This window comes from Erythrolamprus reginae, chromosome 6, assembly GCF_031021105.1.
Source record: "Erythrolamprus reginae isolate rEryReg1 chromosome 6, rEryReg1.hap1, whole genome shotgun sequence".
Classification (NCBI taxonomy): Eukaryota; Metazoa; Chordata; class Lepidosauria; order Squamata; family Dipsadidae; genus Erythrolamprus; species Erythrolamprus reginae.
In genome coordinates, this window is record NC_091955.1 from 30,849,871 (window position 1) to 30,864,004 (window position 14,134).

Genomic DNA, 14,134 nt, shown 5'->3' on the forward strand with positions numbered 1-14,134 from the left:
GCGATGCTGCGATTTCACTGATGCTCCCTTTGCTGGGAAGCACCAGCTCCGGACTTCCGTTGCCAGCGAAGCGCCCCTGCAGCATCGCAAAAACACAGAAGTCGGGAGGTGGAGTTTCCCATGGAGGGGAGCCTTAGGAGAATCCCAGCAGCACAAAAACGGGTGCTTTGGCTGGCAAAAGGGGTGAATTTTGGGCTTGCACGCATTAATCGCTTTTCCATTGATTCCTATGGGAAACATTGTTTCGTCTTACAAACTTTTCATCTTAAGAACTTCGTCCCGGAACCAATTAAGTTTGTAAGACTAGGTATCACTGTACAGTGGTACCTCTACTTAAGAACGCCTCTACTTAAGAGCTTTTCTAGATAAGAACCGGGTGTTCAAGATTTTTTTGCCTCGTCTTAAGAACCTTTTTCTACTTAAGAACCCAAGCCTGGAAAAATTTCCCAGGAAATTTGAGAGTGGCATGAAGGCCCGGCCAGTTTCCTGCCATTTCCCCTTTAATCTAGGCCATCTCCAAGAGCCGGGGTGGCGCAGCAGGTAGAGTGCTGCACTACAGGCCACTGAAGCTGACTGTAGATCTGAAGGTCAGCGGTTCAAATCTCATCACCGGTTCAAGGTTGACTCAGCCTTCCATCCTTCCGAGGTGGGTAAAATGAGGACCTGGATTGTAGGGGCAATATGCTGGCTCTGTTAAAAAAGTGCTATTGCTAACATGTTGTAAGCCACCCTGAGTCTAAGGAGGAGGGTGGCATAAAAATCGAATAAATAAATCTCAGGCTTTTCTGGGTTGCCAGAGGAGCCTTTTGGTGGCGTTTAAGGAAGCTTTGGCAGTCCAGAGCAAATGAAGCACTTTCCTTTCTCTGGGTGCTTGGAGAGGGAATAAACCTCTGCCAGTGCCCAGAGAAAAGAAATGTCCCCTTCTCTCTGGGAAGCTAAGGAGTCACCACAGCAAAGGAAAGGCATCGGCTACAAAGCGAGCGAGCGAGCGAGAGGAGAGGGGAGCCCTTCAGCATGGGAAGGAAGAGGCAGCAGGAAGCAGCAGCAGCAGCCAGTGTATGGGAGGCAGTGTATGGGAGGCAGCCTCGCGCCGGATGTATGGGAGGTGTGTGCTCCTCCTCGCCTGTACAGTGAAAAAGACCTTAGCCAACACTGCTTTGGCACAGCACGGCTCTCCTTTTTTCCCCGGCTGTTGCGCGCTCCTCATTTTTTCCTCTTTGATCCTTCCTGGCCTCGGGAGGTGGCCAAATGAGGCTGGAGGAGAGCTGGACAGGAGAGAGGAAAGCTCGTCCGAGGCCAGGAAGGAGGAAAGAGGAAAAAAGCAAGAAGCGCGCAACAGCAGCAGCAGGGGGGGAAAGGAGAGCCGAGCCGAGCCCGGTAATCCAGGAAGTGACTGCTGCCAGTCAGCTGGAGCTGTCAACATAGCTTCATTTCCACCGGTGGAACTGTGTTTCACCCTGTCCTGCCTGTTGCCCACTCCTGGGTGTTCTTAGGTAGAGGTACCACTGTGTTAGGTTAGATTTATTATAAAATAATTAGATTATTTTATTCAGCCAAATGTACCACTCAGTATAGATTAGAATCCTACTGGACAGTACCATCACCACCAAGTCACAATGATGGCTAATATCATGAAATCATGAACCAATTCTGCTTTTATACACTTTTGTTCCAATGTGTACAGAAATCATGCTATTGGTAATATGAAATATAACCTGACAACCCAGATTGTTGGGGTCAATGTGCTGTCACAGTGAACTTCTCAGAGAGTGCTGTAAAGTAGGGGTTAACTACCCCCAGGTTGAGCCATGCACATAGCTCGACTTGCTCGAGCGCTGGCTTGGTTCCTTTCATCCCCACCAGACTGCCAAGCCACAAAGATTGGGGACCACTGCTGCAAAGCACTATGAAGTGGTATATAAATCTAAATGCTGTTACTATTTCTGATATGGCACATGTTTTCCTTCATCCAAATACATGTGCATCACACCAAATTTCATCCCAAACAATATTCTATTACAACCAGATCTTTCCAAAAGCTACAAAATGAAGAAAGTAATTGTCTTTATTTTTGTCTAAGGAACTACTTTTTGGTGGTTTACTGAAAGGTAATTTTAGAAACAAAAAGTTCAGGATAATCCTAACGTAACTGAAGAATCATGATTCATTCTGTCCCAATTTTTGCAATATTTATCATAACATTTACAAACCTGAATAAAGTCAAACATTGTAAGTGGCAATATGTCATCCAGTATTGCTATATCCTTTGAAAACCTGTTAAGTATTCCACCTATATGATGAAGAGGGGAAAAAGTTAAATATCAATTGAATATTTTATCAAATATCTATATTGGTTAAACTAAACGATGAGCTTTTTGAATAACTAAAATGCTAAAATTCTACTGTAACATTCCCAAGCTTATTAGCAATACAGTATATTTAAACATATAGTACTGATAAATACTGGATTAATCTACATTTAGATTAGCTATAGGAAAATGTTTACATAAAAAGATTTATTTACTAATTTAGGATGGCGAGAGGACATGTACCTAATAATTTAAGTTTTTCACACATGGGGTAACAATTCACATATTTTTTTTATTATAAAGTTGTTTTATTTATTCATATAAAACGTTTATATACCTACTGTATGTATCTTCCAATCAACTTTAGACAACCCCCAATAATGTTACATATTTTGAATTTTTATTTTGTTTATTTATTAGATTCTTTTTATCTTGCCTTCATTATTTTATAAGTAATTCAAGATGGCCTTCCTCTTTTTCTTTCTCACAACACCCCATGAGGTCGGTTGGGTTGGGAGAGAGTGACAGACCCAAGTTACCTAGTTATCTTTCATGTTTCCTGGTTTCGAGCCTGGTGCCTTAACTACTAGACAAAACTGGCTCTGTCTACTGTATGGTACTGAGTCCTTCAAACTTAGGGCAGATTATAAACAACATAAAATAAATAAATAAATATTTGACACCATAAATGAGTTTAAGCGAGCATAAGATTCACCGATTGAATCCACTGGACCTTACAAAGTGTTTCCTCCTCAGTACACTTATGACTATTCAGAAATAATAATAATTATTATTATTATTTATTAGATTTGTATGCCGCCCCTCTCCGTAGACTCGGGGTGGCTCACAACAATAATAACATAATATATAACAAATCTAATAATTAAAAATCACTAAAAAACCCTTATTAAAAGAAAACATACACACAAACATACCATGCATAAGCTGTATAGGCCCGGGAGAGATGTCTCAGTTCCCCCATGCCTGGCGACTGAGCTGGGTTTTAAGAAGTTTATGAAAGACAAGGAGGGGGCAATTCTAATCTCAGGGGGGAGCTGATTCCAGAGGGTCGGGGCCGCCACAGAGAAGGCTCTTCCCCTGGGTCCCGCCAGACGACATTGTTTAGTTGACGGGACCCGGAGAAGGACAACTCTGTGGGACCTAACCGGTCGCTGGGATTCGTGCGGCAGAAGGCATTCTCAGAGATATTCTGGCCCGATGCCATGTAGGGCTTTATAGGTCATGACCAACACTTTGAATTGTGACCAGAAACTGATCGGCAACTAATTGCTTCTCTTTTTATTGAACCTCACTTGTGAAAAGAGATAAGTTCTGCTTACTTAATTTTTAAAAATTAAGCCTGCAATGACAGAATGAGACAAACTTTCCAGAGGTTATTTGGTGGCGCCAGCTCGCCACCAAGTCACTTCTGCTAACTCATACCACCAAGTCATTGCTGGACAACTCAACACAGCCAATTCACCATAGGGACAATTTGCCATGAGCACCTGGAGGACCAGGCACATGGGCAAGTGAATCAGTGGTTGAAGTGCAGAACAGGAGCAGCCAGGGGCTTTCCCTTTTCACACACCTCCATTGCCACTGCCGCCACCGCTGAGCTGAGCTCCAGGCTGTTTAGAGTTCTGGCCATTAGACAGTAGTGGTGGTGTTTGGGCTCTTTGCCAGTGGTGGGCAGGGCAAGTAACAGGGAGATGGTGGAGGCTTGGCATTTCCCATTTTCTCACACATTTTACCACTGCTGTGTTACAGTATGCTCCTCTCGCTCATTCGCCTGCCTATCCAGTTCTCCCTCCAACTGCCCATGGCAAATTGTCCACACAGCAAATTGACCATGATGTTCTGCAACATCTTAGTGGTTGTAGTTGGCTGAGGCAGAGGCAGTGGTGAGTTGGCAGAGGCACTTGATGATGGTGAGCTGGCTGTACTAAGCTGGCTGTGCTGAGTTTTCCCATTCTGCCCTTATATAGTTATAGTTTAGTTATAGTTTATTATATTGTATGCCGCCCCTCTCCGAAGACTCAGGGCGGCCTTTGCTATATAGCCTTTGCTATAAATGTTTTAAGATATCTCTGTTGCATTTTAAATTCACCACACTTATGCATACATGCTGCCCAATAAGCTACATAGCATGAGAGGCATTAATGCCAATGCTAATATATGCAGACATTTGTGAAGCTGATAATGGACCTTGATTAAGAATTAATGCCTTCTATTCTTAAATATCTAGATATGGTTTCTGAATGTCTGTCTCCGATATCTTTGGATTCTTTTAAAAAACTGGTTATTGCAACTTGTTTTGAGAGTGTTTGCAAATTTTGAATGATGGAATAAATCACAAATGTGTCCTTTGCCTAAACTCAATATTATCTAAGCACATAAAAACTATTGCGCTTGCATAACTTTTAATTACCTGTTTTGAGTTTGTTTAAGGAAGACATAGGAGCCTGAAGAACTGCACGAAGCATCTTGCGGTGAAGAGTTTTAGAAATTGTTATAAGAGTATGCACTAGTGGTAGGCCTCTAAAGAGCCCCAGGGCTAGAAAGGTATCCGCCACTCCCACATAAATATAGAAGATATAAAAGCTGCTAGTCTCAGTAATAATAACACCACTGTTCCCCGGTCCTCCAGAGGAATGGTTTGTTGTTGACTGTGTTGTATTTGGGTGAGGCGAAATAGCAGACCTATAAAATAGACACAAACCCATATTATTATAAGTTTATAGTCATTTATAAATTCTCAGTCACAGTTACAGTTACTGAATTTCATTTTTTAAAACCATGATATGTCGTACTAACATTGAAACCACAGTGTAATAGTTTCTGAGAATGCTGTTTTGACAAAAATGATTGTTTTAAAGGGCCATGATTTGAATGTATGATTAAGGATTAAATGTGGCCTCCAGGAAGGACGTCTTCGTGATGTCAAAGCTCCGCCCATGGAATTCCCTATTGGAATTCCCCACCTCCTTTCCAGCGTCCAGATCGGTCGAAAACGCCACTGCCGATCGCAAAAACGGCGCTCCGCTGAGCGGCGGCGGCCGGCTGTAACTTTCTGAAACAGCTGGGTGCTTCTCGGCGGCCTCCGGAACCCAAACCTGAACCTGAACTTCCGGGTTCGGGTTTGGGAGAATGCCGAGAAGCCCCCCTGCTGTTTAAGAAGGTGACAGGCGGGCGGTGGCGCTTCTCGGCGGCCTCCCGAATCTGAACCCGAAAAGTTTGGGTTTGGGAGAATGCCGAGAATCCCCCCGGCTGTTTTAAAAGGTGACAGGCGGGCGGCGGCGCCCAGCAGAGCGCCATTTTGCGATCTGCGGTACGTTCGTAAGGCGAAAAAGTTCGTGAGAAGAGGCAAAAAAAATTTGAACCCCGGGTTCGTATCTCGAAGTATTCGTATCACGAGGGGTTCGTATCACGAGGTACCACTGTACTCACTTTTTGATATACCATACCCCAAACAAGGAAGCAGCCACCTAAAAATAGAAAATTGATGGTTAATTCATACTTAGACATCCCATTTTTGGTATTCTCTAGATTTCCCACACATTCTGTAAAATGTATAATTTCACATATTGATGGTAATATGTATAAAGTCAGCCAAACATTTTATAGCCAGTGTTACTATAATTTATAAAGTGACCGTTATAAAATAGAACCACCAAACTAAAATTTAAGAATTCTGTGCAAGGAATTCCATTATCCACAGGCACGCTGAAGTACTCCTTGAAAATTGGATGCATCTGTCAATTTCAATTTCACTCAGTTCCCAATCTTATTTATTCCTCTTTCCATATTAGCTTGCTCAGTTTTTTTAAAGAACAAAAATGTGTATATATTTTTACATTTGTTTCTCCGAATATATACATTTCTGTATTTTATTTTGTCCAGCGAATGTCCACATATTTATTATGTTATTATGTTATTCTGCATGCATATTGTTAGAAATCACTCTATTAAAAAGTTACAGTATCAAAACATCCTGGTGTCTAGGCTATCATAGTAAAAATTTACATTTGAGGTGGTAGCCTTTTGGTTTTAATGGTTTTTATAGTTTTATTGTTGGGAGCTGCCAAGTTTAAAGACAGCCATACAAATATTTTAACATAAATCATAATAAAACTTGTAAAATACAAGAATCAATACATTTAGTAACTTTTTGTTATATAGGTAGTCCTTGCTCAATTACTATTCACTCAGCGACAGTTCAAATTTAGAACAATGCTAAATGAATGTAGTTATTCCTTGAATTTATAGGGATTGTGGTATCCCAAGCGAAGGCTGCAAAAGGCTTTAGGGGAGCTTTGGGGAGGCCTCACAAACACTCTGCAAAGGTCCAGCAGCTATCTCGACCAGGCATGTCTCATCAGAAGAAAATGGTGAAACTGTACTAAGGATGGCATGGGATGCAGATGGTAGTGGCAGCAAAGTGCAAAGTAGAAAAAACAGCAGAGATAAAGGGCAAAAATGGTGGGGAGAGGCGACTTGAGATGGAGGTGAACACAACAGGGAAAGAGTCTGGCTAAGGAAGAAAGGAAAAAAGTTCCTTTTTAAAAAATTAGAGCTCTGTTCTATATATCTTGTACAGCATGTACGAAATTAGAAAGCTTTTCTTTACAGTTGTCGCATAAGCAATTTTTAAAAAGTAGAATTTATTATTGTAATACTCTTACCTCAATTAGAAAAATAAAAAAACATATAAATAACACAAAAATTATTTTTTTGTGGATGGTTATATATCTGAAGTATGTATTCCATGAAGTGACTGCAGTCATGGTGTCTGAATCGTCATAGAAACATTCCTGACCAACAAAATTGAGAACACAATTAGACTTTCTATACAAGTACTTCTTGTTTCTATCCTATTGGTATCATCACTACAAGGCTAGGTGATTTTGCTATTAGTTTTCATGAGAACTCCTATTAATGAGATATGCTTACAATTTTAGTTTCTAGCTTTCTTTTAGAAAGTAATGTGTTTAAGAATGTTATTTAAGAATACTATTTAACATTTACATGAAGCCTCTGGGTGAGATCATCCAACGGCATGGGATGAGATATCATCAGTACGCTGATGATATCCAGTTATACATCTCCACCCCATGTCAATTCAGTGAAGTGGTAGATGTGATGTGCCGGTTCCTGGGAGCTGTAAGGGTCTGAATGGGGGCCAACAGGCTCAAGCTCAACCCAGACAGGAATGGGTGGCTGTAGGCATTTCCTCCTAAGGACTATTCGATCTGTCCGTCCAATGTTCTGGAGGGAGAAACATTGACCCATCAGACAGGGTCCACAACTTGGGTGAATTGCTGGATTCACAGATGAGCCTTGATCACCATCTCTCAGCTGTGACCAGGGGACTTTTGCCCAGGTTTGCCTGGTTTACCAATTGCAGCCCTATCTGGACCAGGAGGCTCTACACACAGTCACTCAGGCCATCATCATCTCCCATCTTGATTATTGCAGCACGCTCTACATGGAGCTAACCTTGAAAAATGTTCGGAGACTCCAAATTGTCCAGAATGCAGCCGCACAATCTGTAATCTCTGGCCACAATTCAAGGTGTTGATTATTACCTATAAAGCCCTACATGGCTCAGGGCCAGAGTATTTAGGGGACCATCTCTTGCCACATACCTCCCAGAGACCAATGCAGGTTGGCGGGGCCATGGGGGAGGGCCTTCTCTGTTGCTGCACTGGCTCTATGGAATCAACTCCCATCCTGCTCCCACCCTACTGGCCTTCCATAAGGCCACGAAAACCTGGCTTTACAGGCAGGCCTGGGGGCCATGAATTAACAACTATCATGGCCAAATCATGAGTGGTATGCATGCATGTTGTCTTGATAGTTTATTATGGGTTTTAATCAGGGTTTAGTTTTAGATTATATATTTGACTTCTTTTTATTGTTTTAGTATTTATATTGTTGTAAGCCGCCCTGAGTCCTTCAGGATTGGGTGGCATAGGAGTCAAACCAAACAAACAAACAAATAAATATTTTTAAATCCTCTTATTCATTCATATTCACAGCTCTTTAAAAGCGAGGAATACCTCCCTTTGAGATTTCTTATGATGTATTCTTATTTAGTTGAAACAGAATGTCCTATTCAGGATCATTGACTCTTAAAAATGGAAGCACACTTCCAAATGCTATTACCCCTAATGTACTTTTTTGTATGTTTCCTTAATAAATCAACTTATCAGCATATTAAACTAAAAGCGAATGATTCTTTGAATTGGAAATATTATCTTGTAATACCAAGCTGAGTATCCAAGAAATAGGGCCACTTACAACCATTTAGATACAATAACTTGAAATATATACCTTTAAATCATCTTCATTAAGCTCTTCAGTTATTTCTACCCGAGACAAACGCCTTGTATAGATGTCTGCTTCAGAAGATCGAGGGATGACTGATATGCTGCCTTTTTTGTAAATGCTTTGATTTGGATGAATTGAAGTTCTGGTCATTAAATTAAGTACAGATTGTCTTCTCTGCCCTGCAAATGTGGGTCCTGAATATTCAGGTACATTACAGTGAGGCAGAATTACCTCCCCTTGTTCAAACTCTGGCACTAAAGACAACTTTCTTTCTACTGGTTCTCCAAATCCTTCTCCCTTACTGTTGACTTGTAGTGATGGCTTTCGCATGAGAGAAAACTTACGGCTAGAATTTAGTGCATTCATTACAGAGTTCTTCCTTTTCTCAGTAAGATCTGATGTTTGTTTAAAAGATGTTTTTTTCATGTCATTTCGTGAAGCCATTCCATCATTATCAATAGAGAGACGTCGCAGTGTTTCAGTAAGAATGGAGTTTCTTCTTTCTGGACTGTAGTGGTCAAAAGCATCAAGTCCCATCAGCTCAGAACTGAAGTTAGGTCGTTGACCCTGAAGTTCAGAAAATGTTCCATAGAAATAACAGCATCCTCCATGGAGAATCAATATCTTGTCTGCTGTCTTTAAGTGTTCCAACTTTGAAGTGATAAGTATTCTAGTTTTATTGACAATAAGCTTGCAAACGCAACTTCAGAAAAAGAAAGAAAATGCAGGTATGAAATTATTTACTACATATTGATGACTTTGTTAAAAGAGTGATTTCTAATTCAAGAAAGCTATCCTACATTCATTTAGCTGATAATAAAATTAGGGGATTGAAAAAGAAAACTATTTTCTAGGCAAATCATAATTGTGCTAAATATCTGACTACAGTGATCCCTCGATTAGCACGGTCTCGATTAGCACGAAACGCTGCAACGCGGTTTTTCAAAAAATATTAATTAAAAAATAAGTCCGCGCTAGTTCTCTCTCTCTTTCTCTCCCTGTTGCCGGCGTGGTATATGAGAGAGAAAGAGAGAGGCAGAGGTCGGGCGCATTACCGGGAGGTGGAGGCGGCGTGGGGACGCTGGGTGCCGGGGACACCGAGGAGGGGGTGGACGTGGCCTCTCAGCTGCAGAGCCGAACAAGGGCGGAGGCAACGGCGGAGTCCGGCGCTGGGGCCATGCGGGGCCGCTCATCCAGGGGGGCGTGGACTGGCAAGTCGCCCTCCTTTCTCTTTCTTTCTCTCTCTTATACCACACCGGTAACAGGGAGAGAAAGAGAGAGAGCGGAGGGCACCTTGCCGGTCCATGCCCCCCTAGATGAGCGGCTCCGCATGGCCCCAGCACCGCCCAGGCAAAGGGGAAACCCCAAGATCGCTTGCCGTATTGCAGCGAAGGAGGCGAAGCAAGGCTCCAAGCTGCAATACGGCAAGCGGCAAGCAATCTTGGGGTTTCCCCTTTGCCTGGGCGGCGAGAAGACCAAGGGAAGGTTCCTTCAGCCGCCCAACACCTGATCCGCTCCGCAGCGCGGCAGCAGCGAGGAGCCGAAGATGGGATTTCCCCTTTGCCTGGGCAACGGGGAAACCCCATCTTCGGCTCCTCGCTGCTTCCGCGCTGTGGAGCAGATCAGCTGTTGGGCGGCTGAAGGAACCTTCCCTTGGTCTTCCCCGCCGCCCACACGCAAACTCCACCATCTGCGCATGTGCGGCCATGAAAAAAATGGTGCGCATGCGCAGATGGTGTTTTTTACTTCCGCACCACTATAACGCGGAAATCGATTAGCGCGGGAGGTCTTGGAACGTAACCCCCGCGCTAATCGAGAGATCACTGTATAGGTAATCCTCAATTTATAATTTTTCATTCAGCTATCATTTAAAGATAAAATGGAACTGAAAAAAAGTGACTTACAACCAGTCCTTGCACTTAAAACTGTTCTAGCGTTCCTATGGTCATGTGACCAAATATTGTAAAAAAAAAGAATAGCCAGTTTCAAACTATCAACTTTCTGCATTTCAGGAAAGTTTTACAATATTATATTGGTAATAAAGACACACAACAACAGCAGCTGCAGCAGGCTTTATTCAGGAAAAGCTGGAAAAATAGCATGAGGGGAATATTTTTATATCTGAAAAGAAACCAATCAAAGTGGATGGATGGCTTGGAAGTGCAGCAGGCACACTGGAAACACTGAGTCGACAGAATCAGGAAAACAACCACTTTCAAAAAGAACAAGAAAATGAATCTAATAATCACATTCATGATGGGTAGAGGAGGAAGTCAGGATAATGTCATCCATTCCTGCTCTCAAAAAATGAATCCTGGTCCATTCTGGACATGGGTCAAACTGATTTTGAGGATAAGCCTTTTATAGTTCTATTTCCTTTTCTATTCGGGTTCCTCCAAATGGTTTTTTAATATGCTGTGGCTCTTATAAATGAGCAACACAAGAAGCCATCATATACCAGTAGGTTTATAAAGAGGATTAATAGATCTTCAATTATCTTTTTCAGGCCCTGTTACACAAGCATTTGTAAAGGATGGTGAAAATTTAAATTCCATTATAAACTTAATAGTGCTAAATTACAAAGGAAGTACAACAAGCAGAAAATGTTTTCATGCTTAGTCGAATGACTAATGTGTACATGTTAATATAAAACATTAATTTATTAGATTTATTAGAATTGGAGCAGTTGTTTATTTATAGGCCCTTAAATAATTTAACAAGTACAAATTTCAGAAACTGATGTTCTTTATTAAATGATTTTACTGGATGCCAACACTGCTCTTCATAAATCATTTGCTACTTCCTTCTACAATATCATTTTATCTAGTAGTTAACCAAATATATAAAAATGTATCCTACCTTTCAAATATTTCTTTCTCTGTTAACATGTCCAAATAACCAAAAGGAGAATCCAAGAGATACAAATCAGCATCTTTATACACTGCTCTAAATAGGTGACAAAGAAATTTAGTTAGCTTTCATTAAAATATATGCTAAAATTTAAATACTGTTTTTGATTTTATTACAATCTTGAACTACTGTTATATGCGATAAAACATATATTGCCAAAGCAAATTCTTTCATTAAATTAAATAAGAAATAGTAGGCAAAATAGTAGGAAACTGGCAGTTATAAAACTTTAAAATACAATTATGTAATATCAAATTTTAATTTAGTATATCCATTCCTCAAAAGTAAGTTCCATTAAACTAAATGGTACAATATTCCCCTCTTCTTCCTATTCTTATTCCTCTGCCATATTTGTCATCAGACATTGGCAATCATGTTGGCAATACTATTCTTGTCAACAGCTGCATGAAAAAGTGCTGCTGAGTTTTGTCCAAACCAGTCCCTTAATTTTTTAAGCCATGTTGTTGTTCTTCTGCCTAGACCTCATTTGCCTTCAATCTTTCCCTAGAGGATTAAGAGAAGGGTGCTGGGTTTTTTCTGGGTGTCGCATCACATGTCTCAAATATTTTAACTTTTGCTTTTTAATGGCTTTGATTATTTCCCTTTGCTTTTCCACTACTTTGTGATTTTGTTAACCCAGCTTATACATAACAGACATCTGTAAATCCACATTTCAAATGCTTCTAGTTTCTTCAAGTGGTTTTCTGTCAGAGACTAACTCCTATTAATGAGACATCCGTAGAGCAGGATAATAAAGATGTAACATCTGACAAGCCAGATTTTCAATCTTACGTCGTGACTGCAGAATAACCTTTTTATTTTGAAGAATGTTGTTTGAGCTTTCTCTATCCTTATCTTTATTTATTTTTTATTTATTAATTAGATTTCTATGCTGCCCTTTTCCTCAGACTCACTTACTTCACTGATCATGTTCCAGCTTTTATGTAAATTAAAACTGAGGTATGTGACCCTTTCAACTTTTTCTAGTCATATTCCTTCCAAATTTATCGGTGGTAAATTAATGGGTTGTTTGCTGATGACCATCTTGATTTTTGAGGTGTTATGCTTCAAGCCACGTTTTTCAGATATTTCTGAGATTGTTGATGAGGAGGTGAAGGTCTTCATGCTGACTGGCAAGCAGAACTGTATCATCAGCATATCTTAAATTGTTGATCTAAACACTGTTTATTTTGAGGCCAGCATCAATATTTTCCAGTGCCTTGTTAAAAATTAATATAGTAGATATAAACAACAGCAGAGACAGACTATAGTCCTGTCTGACCCCTCTTCATATTTCTGCATTCTGTGGCTTAGTCTCACATTTGATATGTGATGCCAATATAGTCTTTGTCAGCTAGTCCTGCTTATTTCAGGATTTGTAATAGTTTGCTGTGTCTTATTTTATCAAATGCTTTTTTTCAAAATTGATGAAGCACATGTAAACAATGTGATTGACATTTCTTCAGCACTGTACAAGAACGTGAATGCCTAATAGGGCATCTCGTGTACCAAGATTGTTTCTGAAACCAAATTGTGTGATACTTAGACACTCCTCAATTTGTTGTATATTCTTGTGTGAATTTTGACTTTAGAAATCGAAATATTTAACATGTATGTGAGGTTACTTCCCTTAAGAAAAAGTGAAATTTAATTCTGTTTATAAAAAACAACATACCATTATTTTCACTCACCTAGCTAAAGAAATTCTGGCTCGTTGACCTCCACTGAGAGTTATTCCACCTTCTCCTAAAACTGTGTCATCTTTCTCTGGAAACTTTGAAATATCCTGTTGAAATAGTGTATAAAGATCTTATTTTTACATTTTCAGACCAACATTGTTTTTCAATATACAGCATCTTAAGAAAAAAACCCAAAAATAATTAATCATAAATTTTCATAATAATACTCATGTTTTAGTCTAAGAAGGGGAATAATTTGTTTATCTGATGAGGTAAGTTACTGTACATAAATAGGGTGCAAACTCCACACTTACCGTAATGAAATTACCTAATTGGATAATAAGATATTTGAAAGCAACAACCAAGCTTGGAAAACACCAAGAACTCCACAGTTCAATACTGAGCTACACATATTCTCTTCTTTTGTAAATATTTTTTTTCAAATGACTAATTATTATAATTATAAAATCCCTAAGAATAAAACTTATAGATCATAAAAATGTTATAAACAACTCACAAATAAAAAGTATAGAAGACCAAAATAAAATGAAATAACTCATTTTTAAATTATTATATACAGGTTTCATACTAATATGGTTATAATAGCAAAATTACCCTATTTTTGGAGGTATAGGACATACCCTTTTCCTCCCTAAAAGAGGCTGAAAATGTGGGTGCGTCGTATACTCTGAATGTAGCTATTTTCGAAGCTTTTTTCCCAGCCCTAATTTGGTGCTAACAATCTCCCCAGCTCTTACTTTGCAGGGTCTTTCATTGTTACTCTCTGCGAAGAATGTTTTCCAATTTCTAAGTCTTTACAGGCTTTTTTCCCACTGCTCTACTTGCTTCGAATAAGTTTCTTTCCAGCCCTAACCAAGTACTAATGATGTTCCCAGAACTTAC

At 40.0% G+C, this 14,134-nt stretch overlaps 1 protein-coding gene across 2 annotated transcripts in view; it reads right to left on the reverse strand.

The window, feature by feature from the left end:
* CFTR (CF transmembrane conductance regulator) overlaps positions 1-14,134 on the reverse strand; it is a 142,817-nt gene that overhangs the window by 63,622 nt on the left and 65,061 nt on the right. For both annotated transcript variants that reach the window (XM_070755458.1, XM_070755459.1), the window contains exons 12-18: positions 13,244-13,338; positions 11,502-11,588; positions 8,646-9,345; positions 6,995-7,123; positions 5,760-5,797; positions 4,741-5,012; positions 2,211-2,290 (exon numbers count right to left, since the gene is read on the reverse strand). In XM_070755458.1, the coding sequence (XP_070611559.1) occupies positions 2,211-2,290; positions 4,741-5,012; positions 5,760-5,797; positions 6,995-7,123; positions 8,646-9,345; positions 11,502-11,588; positions 13,244-13,338 (1,401 nt within the window). The remainder of the gene's footprint in view (positions 1-2,210; positions 2,291-4,740; positions 5,013-5,759; positions 5,798-6,994; positions 7,124-8,645; positions 9,346-11,501; positions 11,589-13,243; positions 13,339-14,134) is intronic.